At 43.7% G+C, this 26,789-nt stretch overlaps 1 protein-coding gene across 2 annotated transcripts in view; it reads right to left on the bottom strand.

The window, feature by feature from the left end:
* Window positions 1–20,884: 20,884 nt before the first annotated feature.
* UBE2E2 (ubiquitin conjugating enzyme E2 E2) overlaps window positions 20,885–26,789 on the bottom strand; it is a 369,863-nt gene continuing 363,958 nt past the window's right edge. The window contains exon 6 of one of the 2 annotated variants that reach the window (XM_042955882.1): window positions 20,885–21,756. In XM_042955882.1, coding sequence (XP_042811816.1) covers window positions 21,659–21,756 — 98 coding nt within the window. In that variant the 3' untranslated portion in view covers window positions 20,885–21,658. The remainder of the gene's footprint in view (window positions 21,757–26,789) is intronic. The other variant, XM_042955881.1, reaches the window with a different exon arrangement.

Here is a 26,789-nt window from a genome sequence, read left to right as displayed (position 1 = left end):
TTTTCCTATAGTAGATACTCAGGATTACTTTAGGAACTCAGACCCCCTTCTTGCAAGAATTCTCTCCCATGTGTTTAGGGGATGCCTGTGACGTCTCTGGCAGGGGGGAGTCTCCCAAGCTTACTTTCTCTCACTGTCAGCCTCAAGTTCTTGAGCTGTACATTTTCAGGCTGGATAAAATGTACATGGAAAAACAATTTCCCCCTTAATTTCTTTTTCTCTGCTATCTTGATATTTAAAACTCCGTGGAGCCTAAATGATTCGCATATTTGTGAACATCATCATGATCATCATTGACATTAATACTCTGTTCTATTAATAGAAACAGTGAATGAATCTTAAGTCTATAAATAGCAGAAACCAAAACAGGACAACTCCTCATCAGGCTGTATTTAAAACAGATCCAGATGCAAGATGTCCATTCGGGAGTTTTCAACAACACACCCTGACTTCTAGGCTCTGTGCTTCCATCAAGGGAGCTGTTTCCTCAGAGCGAAATTAACCACCCTTCTGCTATTTCCGCTCTCCTCCTTCCTGCCCCGCCCCCAGTCTCTCCAAGCCTTTGTAGTTGTACCTAATTTTCCTGCAGGCCTTGTAAATCTTTATCTCTGTTTCATTTCTTTGGCTACATCTGTTTGGCTCTGGCGGCACCAGCAGGTGCACGTAATAATGTGGGTAATTCAGACCAAACTGCTGCACGGATTCAGGTAGGGGGACCGACAAGGGACGGCGCCGCCCACCCAGCCCTGTGTTGCGCAGTGGGATGACTGCCCAGCTCCAAGGCTCTGCCTGCACTCAGGCGGCTCCCAGAACCTACCCCAATGGAATGGGACCGAGCTGACCACAGCCTGGGCCCCCAGCCCCCAAACGTGCTGTCCCAGGCCTTTGATGGGCTCTCTTCCCTTCCTGAGAGCCTGCCCTGTCTTCCTTCCCGCCGTGGTCAGAATCCTACCCAACAGACACCATCTCCCTCATGGCCTGACCCACTTCCCCCAGTGGTTATGAGATGTCCCCCACTTCGGGCTTTGCATTCCCTCCCACCCACCCTCTTTCCTGCCTTTCTTTAACAGTTTATTACGGGAAACCTCAAACATATTCAAGAGTAGACGAAATAGCACAACAGACCCTTGTGTGACACCTGCCCAGCTTTGACTATACGAGCACACGGCTAGTGGAATTCTATTGACTCCGCTCTATGGGATCATTTTGCAGCAAATCCCAGATACTGTATCATCTCATGCGTGAATGTTTCGCGATGTGTCTCTGAGGATTCTTTAAGAAAAAAACCAAAACAAAGCAAACCACACACACACACACACACACACACACACACACACTATCATACTGGGGCACCTGGCTGGCTCAGTTGGAAGAGCGTGCCATGCTTGATCTCGGGGTCATGGGTTCGAGCCTCATGTTGGGTGTACAGATTAAGGTTAAAGAAACCCCCACATGATGCTATTATCATACCAAAGACAACGAACAATTCCTTAAATCATTAAATTGTCCTTAATGTCTAAGACATTTCTTGGTTACAGATTGTTTAAAATGAGAATCTAAATAAGGTCCAGGTACTGCAAACGGTGGGTTTGTTTCCTGGGCTGCTGTTAATTTCTATCTCCCCCACCCCCTCCCCCAGTCTCTCTCTGTTGAAGTACCTGGGTCACTTGCCCTGTAGGGTCTCTAGAGCCTGTACTTTGCTGGCCATACCCCCTCTCTCCTTTCCTGCTCCCTTAGCCCTGGCACTTGGGTTCGAGTTAGAGAAGCCCCTCTGGGCTTCGAAGGGCTTTGACTGGGGGTCGAGAAAGGGCCCAGCAAGGTTGTGGATCTCTGAGGAGTGTCTGTGGACTTTCCTTGGAGGCAGGGTCCTCACAGTGAGGGCTTCCCCTTCTGGGTTGCTGAGGAAATGTCCTCAGAGGTCTGCGGCCACTGTAACTGAGTGTCCTGAACCTTTAGGGTCCAGCAGTGGCCCTGCTTGGGGCAGCACGCTCCTAGGGGTCCTGCCAACATGGGCTCTAGACGGGCCCCCCGGGCTCCAGCTATGGCATCTGAGGGTGACTCAGGGTGACCACAAGGGCCTCCTTGATTCCGGCCCTGCCTGGTTTTCTCCAATGGAACTAAGGCCCACATGGCCCCTCTGCTTGGAACCACTGTCACTTTCTTCGAGCAAAAGCCTGTGAGAGGAAATTGCCGTTTTTGTACATCTTAACCTTTCTTCTCTCCCCGTTTCCTTCCTCCCTCTGGGCTGGTGGAGGGACCAGCTGTTCTTCTGTTTCCCTTTCTGTCCTGACTGCTTTTATGTAAATCCCCACCCACTGATACACCACAGGAGTGATAATGGGATGCAGACGATTCAAGAGTGCTTTCTTGCTGAAAAATCCTGTTCTTGAAGTTTAGAAGTCTAAACCTACCTATCCCTGCTTAACCTAATTCACTCCTGCAAGTTTTGCTACTAAGTAATTTAGTCATTTTGGACAAGTCATTTAGTCCAGGGCCATACCACCCTGAATGCGCCCAATCTCATTTAAAGGGCAAGTCATTTAATGAAAACACTTTTTTTTTTTTTCCTCATGAAAAGATGATGATGTGTTTTCTCCCAACCCCAGATACCTCGGTAGTTTTCACAGACAAAACTCTATCAATTGAACAATGAAACTAAGTTCACGCAAGTAATAACAACAGGAAGGTAGATGAATCTAGTTTATACATAAAATGTAACACAACAAAGGTTGTTTTGAACTCACCGAGGGCGCAAGAGTGGTTGATGGAAGAGGGCTGGGAGAGAGGGTTACATCTTCTTTGTGTTTTCCTAAGTGTTCAACCTTTGGGCTCACGAGTATTTTGCTCTCATGCTGCACTGCAGAGAAACATGGTTAGGGAAAGATAAAGGCTGAGCACAAGAGTTCTTGGAAACGTGGAAACAGTACAAGGGTACAGCTTGCTGGTACAGCCACAGTCCCAGCTGAAGTCCTAGGAAATGCTGGTTCTCCACGTCCCTTGCCTGCTTTACACTGGGTTCATGTAGACACGGCATGCAATTCAAATCCGTTCCATGTGATTTTCTTTGACAAGACGCCGCTGTATTGACTAAATTGCCGAGTGTGTTTTTGCCTGCCTGGATGTCAAGATATCACTGCCTTTAACATATTTATTTAGTGTGCTTTTGGATTAAAGGTTACTGTACTGAGAGAAAAAAATAAGCCCTCGTCCAAAACTGTGGTTTTATGTCGATAAGTTAATTCCACAGTCATTACATGAGGCAAGTCTCTTGACTTTCTTCAGCAGTTGATGCTACTTTCCTTTCAGGGGAATGGGTGCTTCAGGTGGACTCCAGAGAACGTCAGGGTCTCGGAAAGCCAAAAGAGAACAGCCTATCGATACTTTCCGAAGTATTACCAACATAGTACTTACCTGTTTCTCAGGGGAATCAGAGTTAAACAGTGCTTTGAATTATTGATACACACAATAACACGGCTGAATGCCCAAAAGATGCTGAGTGAAAGAAGCCAGACACAACAGAACACATACTCCATTTATATGGAATTTAGAACAGGCAGACCAGTCCACGGAGATAGAAATCAGAATGTGTTCCCCGGGGGTCGGGGCAGGAATTGACAGGAAAGAAGCATAAAGGAATTTTCTGGTATGAATGAAACGTTCTGTATCTTGTTTTGGATGGTGGTTATACAGATGTGTGCAATTGTCAAAATTCATCAACTTCAACATCCAAGATCTGTGCATTTTCATTGCATGTTTAAGAACGTTTGAAATAAGCAGGAAAAAAAAAGAATTCAAGAGCACCTTACATTAAATGGTTATTAAATGTCTTTGGATAAACTTTACAGGCTTTGGGGTTGGAGGGTCTAGGTTCGAATTCTGGCTCCAGAACTGGGTCCCAGCTGGAAGACGCAGGCGAGGTAATTATCCTTCCTTAGCCTCCATTTTCTCACCAGCGGCAAAAACAGTACTTACCTCACAAGTGTTGTGAACATTAAACGGGCCCATGTTAGCCCACAAAGCTGTCAGTAACTGGCGAACAAGTGTAAGGTTCCTCTTCTTCCCTGAGCAATTTTAAGGGCACTCATCGAAGCTTTCACGTGCTCGGTGGTGTCCCCATTCACATTTCCCGGTGACCTGACCTCGTCTGTCCCTCCTCCTCAGACACCCCCACACCCTGGCCTCTGGGTTCCATCAGTCCTGGTACCGAGGCCCCCTCTAGTTGCCGGCATCTTCCAGCATTGCCGAGGGCAGGCCCTGCCGTCTCTCACCCGGGCATCTTCAGTGGTTTCCCGGTGGGTTCTGCGTTCTCAAGGTTATGGTGCCTCCAGTCCGACCGCCTCCAAATCTGCTGTGTTTAGACTCCTCCTGCTGATATCCAGGCTTCTTCTCAATCTGGTTTTTTCCCCGTTCTTGCTGACCTGGAATTCTCGTGGTTCAGGCTCATGCCTGGCCTTACCCAGCTCTGCCTCTTTGGTCACAGTAGTCTCTTTATATGAAACGCTCTTACCCATTCCCGCCCTGTCATGAGGCCAGGGAGCCTCCCCTGACCCTCTAGCCTGCGGTGACTCCTCCCTTGTCTCAATGTTCTAGCTCTTTATTCAACTTGACTTTGTTCAACACACATAAATCTTTGGTGGTTGTTTTTGACAGGTGTTACCTTCAATGGGGAATGTTGCAAGAGGGGAAGGATTTTAAGCACTCTTGGGTTCCCCTCCCTGCCATCCACTTAGGAAGTCCTCAACAAGTGTTTGGTGAAGGTCTCTTACTGTTTTTAAAATGTCAAAGCCCCTTTCATGTAGAAAATCTCCATAGATCCTCACAGCACCAATTTGAGGCACTAAAGGGACCTGACCTGCTTGTGATAGATGAAGAGACCGAGTACAGAGAGGGAGGATTGTACAAAGTCCCACAGCCAGCATGAGCCCCCCCGGCCAGGCTTCATTCTCTGCATCATCCAGGCACTAATGAGGGAGGATGCTGTCCTGGTGTTCGGTAGTAACTCAGATTGGGGAAGGCAGTGCTGAGGTTAAAGGCATCTAAAAATGATCACCGCGAGAAAAGAGCATGGTTACAGACCTCACGTCCATGGGCAGTTGTCGTTAGCTTAGTCAAACGCTTTTCAAAACGGTGAATGGTTCTCGATGTGAGGTCCTGGCAAAGTTAGGGATGCGGCAAAAAAGTTTCTAAAGAATTCCAGTTGAGGGGGCGCCTGGGTGTCTCAGTCGGTTGGGCATCCGACTCTTGATTTCGGCTCAGGTCAGGTCATGGTCTCGAGGTTTGTGAGATCGAGCCCCGCGTCAGGATCTGCGCTGACAGCACAGAGCCTGCTTGGGATTCTCTCTCTCTCTCTCTCTCTCTCTGCCCCTTCCCTGCTTGCTTGCATGCACGCAGCCTCTCTCTCTCTCTCAAAATAAATAAATACACTTAAAAAAAAAAAAAAAGAACTCCAGTTTAGGCCTACCACAGCGGTTCCTGGAAAGGAAAGTTGAGAAAGCTTCTTTAGGGTGGTAGTAAGCCCACCTGGAGGTGCACAGTCCTGAAATCAAACCCAGAGGAGGAGCAACATCTTGTGAGACCCCTGGAGCCAGCAGCTTTCTCCAATCCTGGACATAGACGCCCTCACTGGGGCTGCGGTCATCAAGGCAGATAGGATGTCTGGCGGTGTGGGGACATCTCCAAGCCCTACCTCATACCCCACACTCCTGAAGGTGGTTCAGCTTGCACATCTTTCTTGTGTTGCATTTCCCCAGGGCCGTGCAGTGCTCTGCGTGACTGTATTTGTCTCCAAGGCCTGCCAGGATGAAGTGCCATAAATGACGTGGTTTAAACGACAGAAATTTATCGTCTCACAGCTCCGGAGGCTGGGAGTCTGAGATCAAGGTGTGGGCGGGCCTGTGCCCCCTCTGAAGGCCCTAGGAGAGGCCATGTTCCAGGCCTGTCTCCTCGTTTCTGGAGGTTCCTGGGCCTGTGGCTATGTCTTCATACTCCGTTCTCCCTGTGTGCGTGTCTGTGTCCACATTTCCCATTTTTATAAGGACACCAGTCACCCTGGACAAGGGGGCCTCCCTCCTCCAGTCTGACCTCATTTTAACAAACTGCATCTGCAACAACCCTATTTCCAAATAAGGTCACATTCGGAGGCACCGGTTAGGACTCTAACATATGAGTTTTGGGGGAAAACAATTCAACCCCTAGCAGTGTTCTTCAAACTTTAGCCATTTTTTAAACCACCTTGCGACTGTTCTCATGAATAATATGCCACCTATACTGTTACCTCTTGTATCTTCACCTGAGACCATAGTGGACACCTAATGTCACACAGCATAGGGGAGTTAATAGTAAGCGTCATACATGGAATTCACACGTATAAACACAGACGGTATAATAAACACAAGTATGTAACTATTACAACAAGTGTTTGTCATGACACTGCTCCAAATCATTTTCGTGTCCCTCTGGCTGAGGGAAACACATACATCTCATCTGGATAGGGGCTGGGAGGCCTTTCTAGAAACATGGGAAGCTCAGAAGGCACTCTCCGCACGGGGATTTCAGGCACTTTAATGGGGTGGGAGCAGAGACGAGCGTGGTCTGCTGGGGCTTGCGCAGGAGGACAAGGTCTAACTACTCTGCTGTGGCACCACAGATCACCGCGACCTTACAAATCACATTTTATAGAAGAGAATAAGGAGACAGGGAGAGGTGAAGGCCGGTCAGTGCCAGGGCCAAGGCTGGAACCTGATCCTCTGACCTCCCAGTGCCTCGTGAGCTTAGTTAACCCTTCGGTACTCTGGAGTCTCAACGCCCAGGGCTAGGGCCTGTTTCTTCGCATCCTGCATTCGATCAAAAGTGGGTTTGCATTGCAACTAAGCTCCGACTTGTGGATGACGAGGACAAGCCAGGTATTTTCACACTCTTTGGCCGTCATGCGTCTTTATTAGTTTTGGTTTGCTGTTATCAAAAGAGAAAGGTACATTTTGGGTGAAGACATTTCTCTTAATTACCCTCAAACTGTTTGCTGGAGAGAATTTTGTTTGTTATGTTGGTAACTTTTTTTTAGTTACATATGGCTAAAATTCACATAATGCTAAAAGTACCTGGGGCGCCTGGGTGGCTCGGTCGGCTAAGCGTCCGACTTCGGCTCAGGTCATGATCTCACGGTCCGTGAGTTCAAGCCCCGCATCGGGCTCTGTGCTGACAGCTCGGAGCCTGGAGCCTGTTTCAGATTCTGTGTCTCCCTCTCTCTGCCCCTCCCCTGTTCATGCTCTGTCTCTCTCAGTCTCAAAAATAAATAAACGTTAAAAAACATTTAAAAAATTAAAGGAAGTGATAAAAAGTTATAATTCTAACTTATAATATCCCAAATTCCCTCCCTAGAGACAACTGCTGTTACTGTTTCTCATGTATCCTTCTAGAGATATGCAGGTGGAGTGTAGCTTAACCATGAGCACCGATGAAATACCTGAAACAAATTTCACTGGAATTAATAACTTTGGGAAAAACCACTCAATCTCCCCTGATCTAGTGTTTCTACACCGCCTCCTATTTAGCTCACATTCTTTCTTTTCTCTTCCTCTTTTAATTAAATTTTAACCCTTTTGTGTCCCTGGGTTAAGAATCCAGGCTAGGGGGAAGGGAGGCAGCTTCGGCCATATCTTTGGCTCACACAGCAGATTCTGGCTGCACAATCTGGTGATTTCGGCAGGATGACGTTTCGGGAAGGGATAGAAGGTGGGTAATAGCATGTATCCAGCACTCACTGTTGGACAGGCATTTAAAAATATAACCTCACGAGGCGGGAGTTTTATTTCCAGTCTGTGGACAGGCACACAGCAGTGCGGGAGGTTATATAACTTGCCTAAGTCCCAGCTTGTACGGTTCCGGAGTTTTCTCGAACGTGCTTCCTCCTGGAGCAGGAGCTGAGGCAGGTCAGTCCCGTGACTCCCCTGGGGGAACAGATGAACATGGTACGGGCACATCTGGTCCCTTGCAGGATGTGCTTTGTCTGCGTCTGCGGTCCTCCTGCTGCCGTACGTCGTCTAGGGATGTGATAAAGGCATACTGAGTGCATGAGTTCAACTCAAAAACATACAGTTTGCTGTGCTGGTGGGATTCCCAGTTTTAGTGGGAAGTAGCCGATTTGGAGCTGACATTTGTGAGAGACCCCAGGTGAGGGACTTAGAAGTCATCAGAAAACATGAGATGATCCAACAAGGGGGGGAGGCGAGAAGAAAGGACAGAAAATCAGGGATCAGATACATTCAGTGAGTGAAAGCCTGCCATCGGGGCCTGTGGGATTCAAACCTGAGCCAAGGAGAAAAGAAGTTCGGCAAGGAGGGTGCCCGCATGGAGTGTGCTATCTGGAGCCTGAAGATGGGCTTTGAGAAGACACCATTGGCTCTGATGAGCAGTGACATTCGGGTGAGTGGGGAAAGTGGCAGGAAGGAAGCCAGACTGTGTGTGAGACAGAGGCGGGCAGAAGGACGAGGGAGCCAGAGAAGCCCAGTTAGTGTTCGTGTTCACCTCGTGTCTCGTTTTTGGCCTGCTGCAACTTTATGAGGTTAGATTTACCAGCCTCTATTCTGAAGCCTGGCATTTCTCCCAAGTGCACCAGTTCTGCCTAATGAGGGCACCTCAAGTGAATCCACGGGAAAGAAAAAGGAAAGTGATATTTTAATTTTATCCAGCCTGAAACGCAAGGAATGTGCCTGCAGTTCTGAATCATAAACGTATCAATGCATTATGTTACGGAATAGAGATGTGTGCTGCCCAAATTGGCTGTGAAGTGAATAAACATTATTTTTCTACTGAATTCAGCTATAAAACGACTAGAAATCTTCCCACGGGGATTGGAAGGAAAAAAAAAAAAAGAAAAGAGGAAAAGTAGAAACTTCCTGCCAGAGGGAAGAGAATAAATGGCCACAGTGCTCTTTGGTGGGCTTGTGAAGCGCAGGGGTGACTCTGTGCTCTCTGGAACGGATTTCTGTTGCCTTCTTCCAAATACCCCAGACTATAAGGATCACTCACATTTCCTCTTGCTTTGTTCTCCTTGCTTTCCACTTAAGGGGCTATTAAACTCAACGGAGCTGCATGCAATATTTTGCTTTACCTGGGTTTTGGTTGTATAAACCCAATAATTTCCTACATCATCAACTAGTGAACTTGTAATTATGTACATATCAAGTTGCCTTGGGAGGCGAGAATTCTACCACTGAACCACCAATGCTTCGCTCTCAAATTGCCTTGGATTGGGAGATCGGATCACACAGTAGTTTAGCCCATGAGCTTTGCAGCCACGCTCATCTGGGTTTGAGAGCAGCAAATATGTGTTTGCATCTATTAAAACCTCTGGGTCTCAATTTCCACACCCATATGATGAAGATAATACACACTTCAGGGGATTGTAGAAAGGGTTAAATGAGATTATATGTATACACATACATACATATATATTTATATATTGTGTTCCATGCCCTGTGCTGAATATTTGCATAGTGGTGATTCTGGTAGTGATTATGGTGTTAGTAATAATTACAAGGATGATGGTAATAGTAATACAGACTCTTGTCCCAATAGATTACCCTTTTTATTCATTAAACATAAAGCAAAAATAAGCCAAAAGAGCAGAAAAAGCAGCCCGAAATATCCTGCCACAGAAATCTACTTTTGTTGCCCAAAGGTACACAGTCTTCAGCTTTCTAGAATTTCAAGCCTCTGACATTAGTACTTTTAAAACAGTTTCACCCCTAATCGCAATGCCAACTTAAAAAAAAAATCTACAAATAAGAAATGTTACCATATTCTTGAGAACCCCCACCTTCAGCAAGTCACATCACCACCCAAGAATGTACTGCCCAGGGTTTCTTGTTACTTTGTTAGTTGAACAAAATGTGGCAAGAACCATGGAACGTGTGCGCTGGGCCGGGTGCACCTGTTTGGACACGTGATCACCAACAAAGTCACTCTTCTTACAGGGAGAGGCAGGAAGGTGTGAGAGGAAGGGCTCAGAATCCTGACAAGGTTACTTCCTCGCTGGGTGACCTTTGGGCAAGTTACGTAACCATTCTGTGTCTGTTTCCTCACCTGTAAACTGGGGGTGATTATGCCTCTCCTATAGGGCTTATCTTAGGGATAGAGGTGTGAGTAGAACATATACTTCTTCTCCTCCCCTTCGCAGGGCACCTGATGTTATCGTTACCAGTAAACCCAGAATACAGATTACTGCCATTTTCGACACTAGCCGACAGAAAGTGACACGCATATCCAAACTGCCCACAAAACGCGAATCATGTGGAAGGCAAACCCCTGCATTCAAAACAGGAGACCTGTTCCAGTTACAGTAACTTGACTATGTGGTTCATAACTAACCTCAGAGACTAGTCACACGGTGACATGTCTCAGTGCCACACTGCCCGTTACTAATACGTAATCACCACTTTCCATCCTTCCCTTGCCTTTGACCCCACTGTCAGGATGGATGTCAGGGTCCATCATTTAATCAGTTCCCTGTGAGTACCCTTAATTCTCTGGCCTTTCTCTCTCCCTCCTGCCTACATGGCCCAGCACAGTCCATTCTTGGTTGCCTGTCTGCCTCCTGTTCCTGAACGGTGCTGGAGAAAGCCATCCGGGCTGGACGACTAGTTGTTTTGGTTTCTTTTAGCTCAGAGCTCCCATCTCTACGTGGGCGGTGCTCCACACTGGTTGGTCACTTTCTCCTTTCTGAGATGACCCTTTCAGGGTTTCTCTCCTCTCAAACCTCCCACGGTCCCTTTCTGCCTCCTAGGTGATTCTGCTTCATTCTCTACTCGGAAAATAGAAGCTGTCAGGTGGGGACTCCCTCACCTCCCCATTGCCAAACCCATGATCTTCCCTCGTCCGCACCAGCCCCTGGGATCCTCCCCCGCTATGACCAAGTGCCCTTCCTGCCACAGGCTGTCCCCCTGCGCTCAGCGTTGCTTCTGTTTCAGTGTGCACGTGGACCACCTGGGGAACTTGTCACATCCAGCAGGTCTGGGCCTGAGACTCTGCATATCTCACAAGCTCTCAGGTGCTGCCAGTGCTTGGAGTAGCAAGACTAAATTCTTCTCCCTTCATTCTTTTTCTGGTCATTTTCATCATCATAAGGAGGCTCTGGCATCTTTCATTTTCAAATCCCTTCCATTGATCAAACCTCTCTCTCACACTACCATCCCATTTTTTCTACTTTCTAAATTTTTTTAAACACTTATTTATTTTTGAGACAGAAAGAGACAGAGCACGAGAGGGGGAGGGGCAGAGAGTGAGGGAGTCACAGAATCCGAAGCAGGCTCCAGGCTCTGAGCTGTCAGCACAGAGCCCGACGCGGGGCTCGGATCCACAAGCCAAACTATGAGATCATGACCTGAGCTGAGGTCGGACACTCAACCGACTGAGCCACCCACCCGGGTGCCCCTCTTTATCTTTTCAAAAACAATTCTTATTGAAGGGATTTTCTACCTAGGCTGCCGATACCCATTCCAACTCTTCTCTCCTTTGTTATGTCTTTATTTTCCTTCTGATTTCAACGGCAATACCATTATAAAAAACTTAAACTTACCAAAATATATCACACTTATCCCCTCTTATGTAAAGCTTACTTACAATCTGTTTTTCACATTACATTTTTTAATTCGGAAAAATATTTACATATAGCAAAGTACAGATGATGCTGTAACAAACACCCTGTTTTCAACCACCCAACGTGTGTTAACATTTGTCCTAGTTATTGGCTTTCTAGCTCCATACAAAAAAGAACCATAACATGAGAAGTAAAACTGAAGTCTCGTCTGTCTCCCCAGCGTTGTTCCTTCCCTTCCTCAAAGGCAGCCATCAGCATGAGGTTGGTGTGCATGTTTTTAGGCTCGGATCAGCTGCAAGCATCAGAAACCCCGACACGGCAGGGCTTAAAGAAGATAAAAGTTGACTTCTGTCTGCATGAAAGTCTGGCAGGATGTCCACCGTCCTCCAGTGCTCTACGGTACAGGCTCCACCATCCCGTGGCCCCATCCTCTCGTAGGCTATGGTAGCAGCCCCGGTTCTTGCATTTCAGCAGCAGGAAGGAAGTCGAACTCTGGAATGGCTCTTACCCTGTAGAGTTTTCCCTTGTGTGAGTTCTACTTTGCCTATACTTCCGCTTATGGTCCATCAATAATTCCAGCTGCTCTGTCAACCTCGGAATATTTCGTCTGCCGATGGCATTTTTTTTCTTTCCACCAGTAGTATAGATGTTATTTTTAAAATAAACGTTTTATTTTATTTTTATTTTTATTTTTTTTTCAATATATGAAATTTATTGTCAAATTGGTTTCCATACAACACCCAGTGCTCATCCCAAAAGGTGCCCTCCTCAATACCCATCACCCACCCTCCCCGGCCTCCCACCCCCCCAAAAGTAAATGTTTTAAAGTAAATGTGTTAAAGTGTCATCTCTGGACATTTGGGTCAGGGCGGTTGGTAAGCCGCGTGGTTCATCCACCAAGTTTGTTTCTGGCCTTCTTTCTCTTATTTTACACTCACTCTGAGCGGTATCATCCTCTTCTAGAGTCACATACAAGGATTCCCAACTTTATAGCTACATCCGGGACACTCAGCTTTCCTCAATGTGAGCCTCACGTGTCCGAAGGCCAGACATTTCTAGTTGGATGTATCCGAGGCACTCCAGTCTCAACATGTTCCAAACTGAGCTTCTGCTTGTTGCCTGCTCCATACTCTCTTGGGTGTGGCCCTTGTTGACATGGTCACAGCTGGCTCACTAGCACACCTCCACTCCAGACCACGGAAAGTGCAAAGAGGAAGTGGAGGGTGAGCAGCTCCCTCCTACAGGACGAGATCTGGAATTTGCTCCTGTCGCTTCTGCTCACTTCCTTTGGCATTGGCATTAATTACTGCTGTATAACAGAACACTTCAAAACTAAGTGGCTGGAATCGATACCATTTATTATTGCTCACAGGTAGAAGGATCAGGTGGGCAGCTATCTGGTCTTAGTTGGGTTGATGGATGCAACTGCTGTCAGGCCCGAGTACACGGTTCTGCTGATCTTGCCTGGACAACCTGGGATATTGGTGGATGGGCTGGTCTAGGATTATCTCAGCTCGTCTCCACATGGTCTCTCGTCTCCTGGCAGCCTAGCCTGGGACTTACTCTCAGGGCATGGATGGGTTCCAAGAGAGCTGGGAAGTGCACATGGCTTCTGGAGGCCCAGGCTTGAAACCAGCATAAGATCATTTCCACTAAAGTCTACTGGCCAAAGCAAGTCATGAGGCCAGCTCTGATTTAAGCGGTGAAAAAAAAAAAAAAAAAAGACTCCATTTCTTCATGGAAGAAGCTGTAAAAATGTGGATACTAGAAGGATTGAGAATTGGGACCCTTTTTTATAATGAATCTATCACAGGAAGACTGGGGAATTTAGTTCCTAGTTAGGTGGTCATGTGTCCAGCCAAAACTTGATGGTTCTATTTATGAAGGGAAGAAAGAGAGAATGGGTATTGGGGATAATTTATAGACTCGGCCTCAGAAAGAATTGTAGTTCCCTATTCATCTTCCTTAAATGGAAGCTACACTCTCAATCTCTTGCTATCAATAAGAATATTACCATTCTGACAAAATTTCTGTTCTTAACTAGTGCACACATTTTTTATTTCCCTGGACTCTGTTGACCTAGCAACTTGCTTCTTGACCTCTTAACCCATAAAACAAATCAAGGAGCTTGCAAACATTATGGAGTTTAATACATATAATCTTTATGTTATTTTGCAGTGCCCAGGAAGCAGTATTTTTTATCTAAACCTATTTTTTACTCTATTTTATTCAACTATTTAAAAAAACCCCAAACAAGAACATTACCTTTCATCCAAAGTCCAACAGCTCAAATCTGGATTGACAAGTACATCCTGGCATTTTATTACACACCACTAAGAACACACAAGAATTTTGGGATTCGTTAATAGGGACAGATGTTTTACATTTACGTAAAAATGCATAATCACGCTTGAATTTAAAATCATTTCCCCATTATTGTTTAAAGCGAATGGGGTCTCCTGGGGATTCATAACAGCTTCTGGAGTTTCTCATCATAGGTTTTGATTAACTGTCCACAAGCTGCTTTGATTTTTAAGTTGTGGTAGCTGGGACATGTTTGGTGAACATAAAGTCATGAGCTGTCAGTCTAAAGGACAAAGACGAAAACTGTCCAGTTTCATGGTAGTGGCCATCTTCATTTATTTGTTCACCAGCAGTTTCGAGTGGGAGACTGAACAATGAAGAATGTTATCATCTTACTTGTAGACAAGCTCAGCAGAGGGAGGCTGTACCAGCCAGCGAGCATGACCTCTCTCTGCCCCTTTGTACTGTTCTTGCACTACAGATTAAGTAGAAGAATCTGGTGGGGTGCTTCTCGGTGGCACCAACTGTAAAGCATCTGTTACCTTGCTGTTGCATAGCCTGACAGAATTTCTCAGGAGGTCTAAATTTCCTGCAAAGCAGGACGTGATTGTCATCCTGAACTGTGACCTCCCGTCCAATTTTTAAAAAGATGGATGAGACTGCAATGTTGTGCGGGAGGAGGGGGTGATAGGAGGGTGGGATTACGAATCACGCCAGCCCCAAAGGATGCCAAGGTGATTGGGTAAGGCTTTTTTTTCTGTAACCGGAACTGAAAGCCCTGATACCTGGAGATCCGGAACAGCTGGGGTTGCCCCCAACTTTGACTATGTGGATTTATAAACAGGTAAGAGAGAGATGATCACGTTATTTCCTCCACTGTCCTGTGGGGCTCTGATACATTAAAAGATTTTAAAATTTAGGAATTTCCCTTTTAAAAAATCCACCCGGGGTGCCTGGGTGGCTCAGTCCTTTAAGCGTCTGACTCTAGGTTTTGGCTCAGGTCATGATCTCATGGTTCGTGGGATCGAGCCCCACGTTGGGCTCTTTGCTGACAGTGTGGAGCCTGCTTGGGATCTTCTCTCTCTCCCTCCCTCTCTTTGCCCCTTCCCCGCTCGTAAATGCTCTCTCAACATAAATAAATACTTAAAAAAAAATCCTCTCAAAAAGTGTATTATGCATAAGACTATTTCAGAGAAAGGCATACGTACCTTAAGTCATGTTTGAAGATGTAAAGGAAGTCTGCAGTTGGTTTAAATCACTCACATGCTTCCGCACCAGGGAGTGAGTGGAGATGGTTGGGTGTGAGAGCCATAGAGAGTGGTGAAGATTCTTCAGACTGTCGAGTGTGCATCTCTTCTAAAAGGACCACTTTATATCAGGGAAAACACGGCTCCCCAAGCCCAACATTTCCATGGGCTAAACTGGCCCTGTGTAATGCCTGAGATCTGCCGCTGAAATTTAGCACGAGCACAAAAGCTCGAATGACCAACAGCCCTGGTTTGCCCTTGACTGCGGGGGTTCCAAGACATGGGACTTTCTGTTTTAAAACAGGGCAAGTCTGGCAAAACTGGGGTAAGTTCTTTACCCCAACCCACATTACCAGTGCACATGGTGGAATGTGAGAGAGAAAGGTATGTAGGGGAGGGGCCATGCTCCAGGCGCAAGGAACCAGTCAGCGCCCCAGGGGTGTCTGGGTGTAGGGAAATGCACGTCTACTAGGGCAGGTCCTCAGAGGCCAGGCTCCCCTGAGTCCCTGAATGTGTCAATTCTAAGAGATACCAGATGTGATGTAACTTACAGAATTATGGTCCAGAATATAGTTATGCTATATTCTGCTCTGGATCTCCTCTGAGGATAGCTGCAGGACTCCTTTAGGACACGAGGTGCGCCCCTATGGCATGAGAGATTCCACCCCACGTACCAGAGAGCCTCGTACAGAAGGGATATCTTGATGGTGTTATAAAGTTACCTTGAAATAAAATGCATAGGTAGGTCAGGATCCTCTGGTAGGGCTTTTTGTACAACTGTTGTCAATATCGACTATGGACATACCTCTTTTTAACACACAACTTATTATAGAGACATTTAAAAATTGCCATGTATGGATAAAGAAGATATGGTGTATACACACACATACACACACACACACACACACACACACACACACACACACACACTGGAATATTACTCGGCCATCAAAAAGACTGGAATCTTGCCATTTGCAATGATATGGATGGAGCTAGAGTATAATGCTAAGTGAAATCAGTCAGAGAAAAACAAATACCATATGGTTTCATTCGTTAGGTGGAATTTAAGAAACAAAATGGATAAATATAAGAGGAGGAAGAAAAAAAAGAGAGGGAAGCAAACCATAAGAGACTCTAAATGACAGAGAACAAACTGAGGGTCGCTGGAGGGAGGTGGGTGGGAGGATGTGCTAAATGGGTGACGGGCATTAAGGACGGCACTTGTTGGGTTGAGCACTGGGTGCCGTATGTAAGTGATGAATCACCAAATTCTGCTCCTGAAACCAATATTACACACAATATGTTAACTAACTACAATTTTAAATAAAAACTTGAAACAAAAGAAAGAAAAAATACAAATTGCTGTGGAATTTGTTAGGAATAATTAATGGCCCCTTTTACTGCAGTATTGAAATGCAGAGATGTTCAGGGGTCTTCCAAGTGATAGGTTTCCATAGTTGGGTCACGTCTAAGATTAGAAGTGCTGTTTGGTCTCCCATGTAATACCAGGTCCATATTTTCTTCAAATTTTTTCCAATTGTTGAAGATGGCAAAACCCCCACCACCTAGAAATTGTATGGCACCTCGACTCTAAGACTGAATTACGATAATTTGTTTCTGTAGTATGATCTGAGTTTGCAGAAAGGTGCATGTGGTCTTGTATATAGCAAGGCTCTGGTATCACATGCTTGGGTGGGAATCTCACTTTGGTATCTTGTTCATTGCGTATGAACAAGGGCCACTGTCTTAGACCACTCGAGCTACTGTAAGAAAACACCACAGACTAGGTGTCTTATAAACAACAGAAATTTACTTCTCACCATCCTGGAGAATGGAAGCCCAAGATCCAGGTGCCAGCATGAGTGGGTTCCAACAAAGGTCCTCTTCCTGGTTGCAGACTGCTGACTTCTCACTGTGTCTCCACATGATGGAAAGGAGTCAGGGAGCCCTCTGGGGTCTCTTTTATAAGAGCACTAATCCCAGTATTGAGGGCTCTGCTCTTATAACCTCATCACTTCCCAAAGGCCTCACCTCCTAATACCACCACCTTGGGATTCAGGTTTCAACATATGAATTATGGCAGAGGAGGGGGAGACACAAATGTTTAGACCATGGCAGCCTACACCCTGAGGGACTATGCTAAGGTCTTATTATTAGGTAATTTACGGCCTGGTGCACAGTATATTCTGAGTAAATATTTCCTTTCTTCCTAATTCCCAAACCAGTATTGTAGGATGAACTTCTAGGTTGACTCTCTAATCTTAGAATAAGAAGAAAAGATTGACTACTTCTGCACCTGGTGCATTCAATGGATTCTTGTAAAAGAGATGAAGACTGTTCAATTTATTTGTAGTTTTATGGCAAATTAAGGCCACAACCTTCTGAAATACTTAAGATCAATAAGTATCATTTCAAACTACTTTCTCAATGACCAGAAGTCCTGGCTCGCAAGGATCTGCCAACATTTTATTTGACAAATCTGTGAAATACTACAACTAGCAATCGCTGGCATGGAAAGTTAAAGATTAAGGTTCAAAATGACACTTGAATTTTAGAAATGCTTTTCCCATGATTATTAGTGAAACGACTTAGTTTTCCGAGTGCTAAACTACTCTTAAATCTTACTTTGCAAACATTTTAAGAAACACTGGAATTGTATTGCCTGCTGTGGTTATAGATTTCCAGTAAAATTACTACGTTATCTGGAGTCTAGACTTAACAGGCTCAGCTAAGGATTTGTTGTTCTCTCTGGAGTTTCTCTTGCTTTCACATGTTGAGGCGAGGGTACATTTGTTTGTCATTAAGTATTTAGAGTTCATAAACACAGGGAAAAAAATTTTAGAGATTTCCTATCAAATTGACATAAAATCTAAAGATGGCTCATGGGAAAGCAAACACAGATTTGTGACAGGAATTCCTACTAGAACTGTTATCGTCTCTGGCTCCCAAATAACACATATTTTTAAATGATCTGAAGTACAACCAGATAGGAGATGTACATGTAATATATGGGACACATCATTTAAAAAATGTCCAATGGAGTTGACATTTTAAAAGAAGAAAAGCAAAGTGAATTTAGAGATTTTCAATAAAAGTCAGTTGTAATATCGCAAGTCTAGTTTAATCAGTCAAAAGCAAAATAAAAATCAGTTTAATAAGAGTGCATATTTACAGGGCTAAGTGCTTTTAAGATTGACTTTTTAAATCTAAAGTATTAAAGTAAATATAAAAACCTTTGGTGAGAAAATCTGTAGATAAAAACACATTATGAGTAATTTCCTAAAAATTAGTCTTGTATTATATTAATTAAATTAATTTTATTTTAGGGGCACCTGGGTGGCTCAGTTGGTTAAGCATCCAACTATTGATTTTGGCTCAGGTCATGATGTCACGGGTTTGAGTGATCGAGTCCGGAGTCAGGCTCCTCACTGACAAAGCCTGCTTGGGATTCTCTCCTTCCTGCTCTCCCCTTTCCTGCTTGAGTGTGTGCACTCTCTCTCTCAAAACCAACAACAGCAAAAACCCCCCACAAAACTAAAAAAAAATTAATTTTATTTTAAAGAAAGAGATGTTACAATAAAAAAGAATGAAATCTTGCCATTTGCAACTACGTGGATAGAACTTAGTCAGAGAAAGACAAATATCATATGACTTCACTCATATGACGACTTTAAGACATAAAATAGATGAACATAAGGGAAGGGAAGCAAAAATAATATAAAAACAGGGAGGAGGACAAAACATAAGAGACTCATAATTATGGGGAACAAACTGAGGGTTACTGGAGGGGGTGTGGGAGGGGGGATGGGATAAATGCGGAAGAGGCATTAAGGAATCTACTCCTGAAATCATTGTTGCACTGTAGGCTAACTTGGATGTAAATTAAAAAAAAAATAAATTAAAATTAAAAAAAAAAAAAGAAAGAAAAGAAAGAGATGTTAAACACACAGTTATCTGACTCCCACCCCACCCCCACCCCTGTCTGTTTTGGTCTATATATCAGGGACTGGCAAACTACAACTTATGGGCCAAATTTGGCTACTGATTATTTTGATAAACAAAGCTTTATTGGAATACAGCTATGCCCATTCACACATATGGTCTGTAGGAAAATGTTTTCAAATAAAGTGAGTGGTAAAATCATTATTAGAACGACAAAAAATACCCTATGTACTCTGGTTTAAAACTTACCTTTTCGATGTTTAAACAATATTTTCTTTAGGATTTCTTTTTAACCACAAAAACCTGCATCTTTTGAATCAGATATTTAAATCTGTTCCAAATAAAGATTTTAAATCTGAATCAGAAATATTTAAGAGGTGAATGACTTCTATTTGTAAATCCCACTATTTAGCAGTAAAGATGTTCCTCAAATGAGACCAAGCTTTATGGTGGGCTTCTAACTGTGATTAGTGAGAGCAGGACTTTCCAATATGCCTTGTAACACAGAGAACCCTGAATTTCAGTCAGCAGGTCAGTATGTTCTTTTTTTTCAAAATCTTTTATTTATTTTTAAAATTTTATTTATTTATTTTTAAATTTTATTTATTTTCTTGAGAGAGAGGGCCCAAGTGAGTGAGGGGCAGAGAGAGAGAGAGAGAGAAAGGGAGAGAGAATCCTATGAGGGGCAGAGAGAGAGAGAGAGAGAGAGAGAGAGAGAGAAGTGGGTCTCATCCCAAGTGGGGCTTGTGCTCATTGAACATGGGGCACGGGCTCACCCAGTGCAGAGCTCGGACTCACAAACTGTGAGATCATGACCTGAGCCAAAGTCAGATGCTTAACCGACTGAGCCACCCAGGCGCCCCATCGGTATGTTTTTCAAACTGCACCACACACAAGTTTCTTCTGCCTCTATAGCTGCATACCTAAAATAGTCTGAAGGTCAAAGCGAGACAGACATACCCTTGTCACAAATGTATTGACCATGAATGATACAGTTGAGTTTATTTCTTCCACTAAAATTATGGGAGAAAACAAAACATACCTAAAATAGTCTGAAGGTTAAAGCCAGATATACATACCCTTGTCAGTGAATGCGTTGACCATGACTGACACAGTTTACTTCTCCCACCATAACTATAGAGAAAAAACAAAACCCAAACTCAAGGGTAATCACGACAACAATCTTCAGAGGAAAAAGGGAGAGAAATAAATTCAACAGTGGTTAAACACAATGATCAGTCTGACTTGACTTCCACTAGAAGGCTGTTTTTTTTTTAATTTTTTTTTAACGTTTATTAATTTTGAGACAGAGAGAGACAGAGCATGAACAGGGGAGGGGCAGAGAGAGAGGGAGACACAGAATCAGAAGCAGGCTCCAGGCTCTGAGCCATCAGCCCAGAGCCGGATGCGGGGCTCGAACTCACGGACCGTGAGATCAGTGACCTGAGCTGAAGTCGGACGCTTAACCGACTGTGCCACCCAGGCGCCCCTAGAAGGCTGTTTTTGGAGTCCCGTATTTTAATTGTCAAGTAAAGAAGGTTGTAACAGAAAGGAGGTCTACGACAAAGTAATGTGTGGCCAATATGTAAAGTGACAGTGACCTGAAACAACCATAAAATCATCAGGTTATTGACAGCTGGAGAAATTCCACATGGTAAGCAACTTAGCTACAAAGAAATATTACAGGTCTGAGATGAAAAATACACTTGAATCTGTAATTGAATTAGACAAGCCTCGCTGCTCGTAGGGCTATGCTGGTCACCAGGATACAAAGCAAACGCTGGGTTACCAGAAGTGCATTTATCAGCCACAGTGATTTATTGAGTGCTTTAATAATACAAGTGTACATCAACTGATCCACAGTCAAAAGTGGCAGGTCCCTAAGAAATTTACAAGCACTTTAAGTAAATCAAAATACATATTATTTTGTTCAATCCAACAGTCTTCTGTGTGGGAGACAGAAGGCTAGTGATAAACAGAGTCTCAGTAATGCACAGTGATTCTGATTGAAGCTTTTGTACAAAAAACTTGTTCCCAGTAGCATGCACCCACCAATAAAGACTTCAGTACAAAAAATTAATCCTAAGCACTACATTTAAGTAGAAATGAGATATAATTCTGAATTTGTGTTTTCCCAAAGATCACATAAAAGGAAAAAAACCAAAATAAAACAAACACCAACAAAAAACAAAACCACACAGTAATACGAAGCTTTGTAAGAAAGCTCTTACTATTACAGATCCGACATTGTTTGCACTGAAAACAAAAGTTCCCATCCATGTTGAGGTGGGAAAAAAAAAACCCCAAATCTTTCAAGTTAATAGAAATCAAAAAAAGGGAATAAATTGAGAAGGCAGGGGTGGAGGGAAGAGAGAGGGAAGAGGAGGAAGAGGAGGAAGAGGAGGAAGGGACAAGGGACGGGGGATGGATGACACATCATCAGAAAAAGGTTCAAAATGTAATAAAAATAAGAAGATCAGAACCGAGGTCCGGAGGGGTGGGTAGGGCTATTGATGCACTTGGTGAATGTGCTTGCACAGGTCCGGCGGGGGCAGCAGCCAGCAGGCCCCTATGTGGCATACCGCTTGGTCCACTGTCTGGCCATCCGGTCGTGCTCTGCTCTGTTGGTCATGTACTGTGTGGCGATGCTGCCCACCAGAGGGTCAGCTGGAAGGGAAGCAGAGCCGGGAGTCAGTAAACAGCAGCAGCACCTCCTCTTTCAGAGCTGGGGAAAAGGAGTGTCTGGAAAGCTAGCCCTCGTTCAAGGAGCAGACGGGGAGGTGGTGGAAAGCGGCTCTCTACCCTGGAACGTTGCTTTAGCAAGACCTGTAAATGCCCTGCCAGAGATAGATCACATCTCACACCAGTTGCCCAAAGAGTCGTCTGCTTGTGCCTTTACTGATGGCTCCTGTCATGTTTCCTGACAGGTCTCATTCTCTCTCCCTGTGCCCACCGCACGTCTCCCATCCTCCTCCCCTCGTTTTCAGATAGACTCTTCACTGAGAACTCTTCGGGAAGTGGTTGCGATGGCCTGGCTAAGTCCTCCACCCGGAGGCTTAGCCCCCCCGGTGGCCTACACTGAGGGAACCTTCAAGAGCCTCAGCCAAACACAATCAAGCAGCAGCCCCGAGTGAGACCCACTGACACAGGGGAAGCTGATCTACCTCTCCCTCCAAACTGGGGAATGTCAAAATCCATATAGCTCTTTATTACAAAAATACTGGTAGATATTAAATAATAGCTAATACTCAAATACACCACGTCCTAACACAAACATACTAATTCCAAAAAACTCGGAGGAGCTGACACACCAGGAAAGTGAAACACAGGAGGGTAAGTCACTTGCTCCAGACGGAGTAAGTGGAGGTGCCAAGCTCTGGGCCCGGAGCCCCCACACTTCACTACACACTGCTCGGGAGCCTGCTCTCCACCCAGACAGGACCCCCAAAAATCAGAGCAATTAAAAAAAAGTAATTTAGGTTTCTGGGGACCCCAGAATGCACCCCCTTTTCCTCCATTCTCGTCTGATTTTTATTTCCTCTACTTTTGGTGTTGAGAATTTGGGTGTATTAGAGCAAGTAGATAAGAAAGAACCAAAAGGGAACAGGAGAAAAATTAGCAAACACTATGTTAAAGACAAGAAAAGAGTAAGGAAGTGTGCCCATGCTCTAACACAACTGATAACTGGGGAAGATTCTGAGACTCTAGCCTAGTAAGACATTCATGGTTATAGCTTCTTAATATTAGAGGTCCAAGAGAAACACCACCTTTTAATGATCTGGTTAGGGTGCTGCTGCTGAAGCTTTTGAAAACCTTCTCGACAAGACACTGCTTACAACCTTGCTTATGTTTTCTTGGATTTGCGCTCAGCTTGTTACGATTATTCTAGGCAGAGGCCAGTGTCTTATGCTCACTTATATCACAAACAAATTCATAGACTACCCACTATTTGGGTTTGTTCAGAACTTCTGCCTCTCTTCACTTGCCCAAATCCTATAACTGAAACCACTGCCTAAACCAACCAGGTTCAAGAAGATGAAAACTAGGAATACCAAATGCTTGGAAACTGGCTAAGATACTGTAAAAAAAAATGCAGTCTTGCAGTTCAGATTAAGTAATGACTTTAGAGTCTAAAGGGACGAAGAGAAGTCTGAGTCACACAAAAAAAATCATCTTGCTCTAATTTCTCAGTCTAGAATGCAAAACCTTAGTGAAAACATAGGTATTCTTAAGAGCTGAGATCTACGTCACTGAAGACAGGTGTTTAATTGAACAGAATGTCCATTAGTGAAATGCACTAAAGACCCATCTGTGCTTCCTAACTCAATGGTCACGGTAAAGGACAGGTTTAATGTCAGAATGACCAGTGATGTTAATGTTCTGCCTCAAATCATATCCTCACAGTGTGGGCATACGGGAACAAGATAGGTCTGTCACTGCAGCTCAAAGGAAGAAGAAGGGGACAGATGAAGGATAGGGAACAGGAAGCTGTGGGAGGGAAAGGTTTTATATCAAGTGTTAATACTATTTTAGTAGGGGAAGAAAGGAAAATCTCATAAGGCGGAGAACTGGTAAAATTAACATGCATTGTGCAAAATTTCTTTGTATGCTTAAACAATTTAACATTACATTTCTTTCAGAGATCCTTTTACCTTTTCAAGTCTGATTTTAAAAAGGCTATTTTTTCATATTTACATGCTAACTGAAAAAGCAATAATTAATAATAAAAACCACCTCCAACAATACATATGACAGAAAGTTGTAAGTGAAGACCATCTCCAAATTTACTCAGAAAGAAGTATTGTTAACATTCATAGATCTTCCTGAACTTCTTCTCTAAACACACAATTAAAAAAAGATTAATGTAGAGAATGCTTTTATCATCTTAAAAAATCATGATATGGTAAATAAGTTTTTATGTCAATAATCACAAATTGATTTCATCATTTTTAACATTTACCTGAATAACCAACTTCTGGTCTAGAGACATTTGGGCTCTTTTCAATTTTTGCTTTTATAAACAATGCTGTGAGGAACATTACTGTGCATACACTTTCACAAATTTATGCAAATCTGAAATTTGTTTAATGTACAAATGAAGGAATAACATAAAGGTATAAAATGAGGGAATTTAAACATCGAGTGTTGTTAACCACGTAGTTCTCAATGTTAAAATGTTTTTGGTGAATAGAAGAAAATTAAGATTGTAGGTTAGTGAGTCAAAACTATGCAATATATAAGCAGCAAATGACTATCACAGAGAATTTAATGGAATGAGACCCACTCTTTGTAGTGTATTTATAATTACGATCCTAAGTAAAAACAAATCTCCTTACATAGGTTTCATATTTCATGGATATAGATATGTCAGGGACGTAATAACAGTTTCCAAACATGCATTACTTGTGTCTCTAACAATTTCTTTCTAAAAAAGAAGAAAAATTCCCATCACTTTAGGTTTCTACATTGTTACTACTTTCCCAAATCTTCATCCGTCTTTGATATTATCCTCTATTGGTCTTCCTCCTCTTACTAATGAAGATCCACAAAATTTATCAGTGGATAAGTAAATTAAAGTTTAAGTCTTCTACACTTTTTGCCTTGTTCACAGCAAAATTTTGAATTTTTGAGAAGAGGAGCATGTTTATGCTTACAGCACAGGGCTGGATGATTTTAAGCACTTAATTCTCCCAAATACCATTGATGCATCTATTAAAGGTTCCCTGAGGCCGAGGAACAGGATTTACAGCGTGGGGTCAATGGAAAATAATGGGGGTGAGAGTTGGTTTATAATGCTCTTCATTAACTAGACCTCTAAACCACATCATCTCGTCTGTTTAATAAAAATGCCATCACTTTTGTTGACACAATACTAGCTATGAAATACTAGCCTGAATGAAAGTGCAAGACTGAAAGACCATTGATTGGCAAGGGGCAGTACAACTTCCTCTTCTCCCAGCTCTACCTCCTGGTCTCACCTCTGCCTCCCAACTCAGTTTCGGGCGCAAAGAGAAGCTATTCACTAAATGCTTGTTGACTGAACAGCCATCATGATTATTTACAAGTGAGTGAAAGTGAGTGAAAGGTGATCATATTGAGTACTCTGCCCCCTCTCCCATTTTTTTGAGATCTGTGATCTGTGCACCTTTGATTCTGGATGGTGAAGTCTCAGACAACTCCTGCAACTTCATCGCCCAGCTGGCCTCTCTCTCTTGGCTGGGGCTACACTGGGTACCCTGGAAGCCAAATGGGTTAAAGCTTATCCAGAAAGGGAGGGGAGGGAGACAAGAAGCAAGACTAAAGGAGATAAAGAAGCAGCTGTATGGTAAGAGGGGACTGGAAAAGACAGGCAGACTACTAAACTGCTGAATGATTCTATTTGCAAAGTCAAAGAACATTCTATCTTGGTTGGTAGGCGATACGGGAAAAATTACATGGAAAAAAATTTTGATTCCCTTTTCTTAAGAAAACAAATATGTTCTTAAAAAACACAAACAAAAGTAGTACAGAATATAGGAAAAAGGCATGGGCTTTGGATACAGACTGCTTGGGTTTATATATCAGTTCCACCAAAAACCGAGTCACCTTGGGCGAATTACTTAACTTCTCTGTGCCTCAGTTTCCTCAACTACAAAATGGAGACAATAACAGTAACGACTCCATAGACTGTTATAAGAATTAAATGAATTAATTCTTGTAATGCACATACAAAATTGCTATTACTTTCAAAATAAAGACTGGCAACTAAGTGTTCTTGTGCATCTTTTAAAATATAAATCTGTTGGGGTGCCTGGGCGGCTCAGTTGGCTAAGCATTGGACTCTTGATTTCTGCTCAGGTCATGATCTCATGGTTGTGGGATCAAGTCCCACGTTGGGCTCTGTGCTGAGTGTGGAGCCTGCTTGGAATTCTCTCTCTCCCTCTATGCTCTTCCCCCATACTCTCTCTCTCTCTCGCTCTTTCTCTCTCTCTCAAAATAAAATAAAAATAAATTTTAAAATCTAAATCTGATTGTCTTCGTGAAGACATTCTCTTCAGATAAAATCTAAAAGTCCTTAGTAGGGCTCCCAAGATCTTTGATCTAGACCTAGTCTTTCTAGCCTCCTCTGCTCATGCTTGAAGCCAGAAAAAACAGCTTGCAGCTTCTTCAATAAGCCCTGCTCTTCCGTAAGTCTGAACTTTTGCTTCTGCCATCTCCTTTGCCTAGAAAGCTTCTCTTCATTCTCAACATTTAGCTCAAGCATAGCATCCTTGGGGATGTCTTCTAGGAGCTTTCTTGCAGTCTTAGTCGTCCCATTTCTGTTTTGAGTGTTCCCATCCCTATTACTGCACGGAGAATACTGTCTTTTAGTTGGCTGTTTACTAATCTGTATTCCCCCCTGGACTAGAACCTATGCATTCATTCGACAAATATTTATTGAGTCCCTACTCTGTACTGGGTACTGGAGAACTAGAGCTAAACAAAATCCTGCCTCATGGGGCTCTGCCTGTCACTCCGCTTCCCTCTTGCTAAGTCTGTTTACTGAGTGAATATAAGTATGGACAGAAACACATGAGACAATAAGTAAGAAGCACACACAAAATAGCAACCATATCACTCCATATGGCAGGTATCCCTGTGTGGTAGTACCATCATAAGTTGGTTCATCACAGACGTTTCTTCTCTAGATGTGAATTATCGGCAAGTCAGAGAAGGGGACC

Source organism: Panthera leo, chromosome C2, assembly GCF_018350215.1.
Source record: "Panthera leo isolate Ple1 chromosome C2, P.leo_Ple1_pat1.1, whole genome shotgun sequence".
NCBI lineage: Eukaryota > Metazoa > Chordata > Mammalia > Carnivora > Felidae > Panthera > Panthera leo.
Note: the sequence above shows the minus strand (reverse complement) of the source record. Positions and strands in the feature narration are given on the sequence as shown.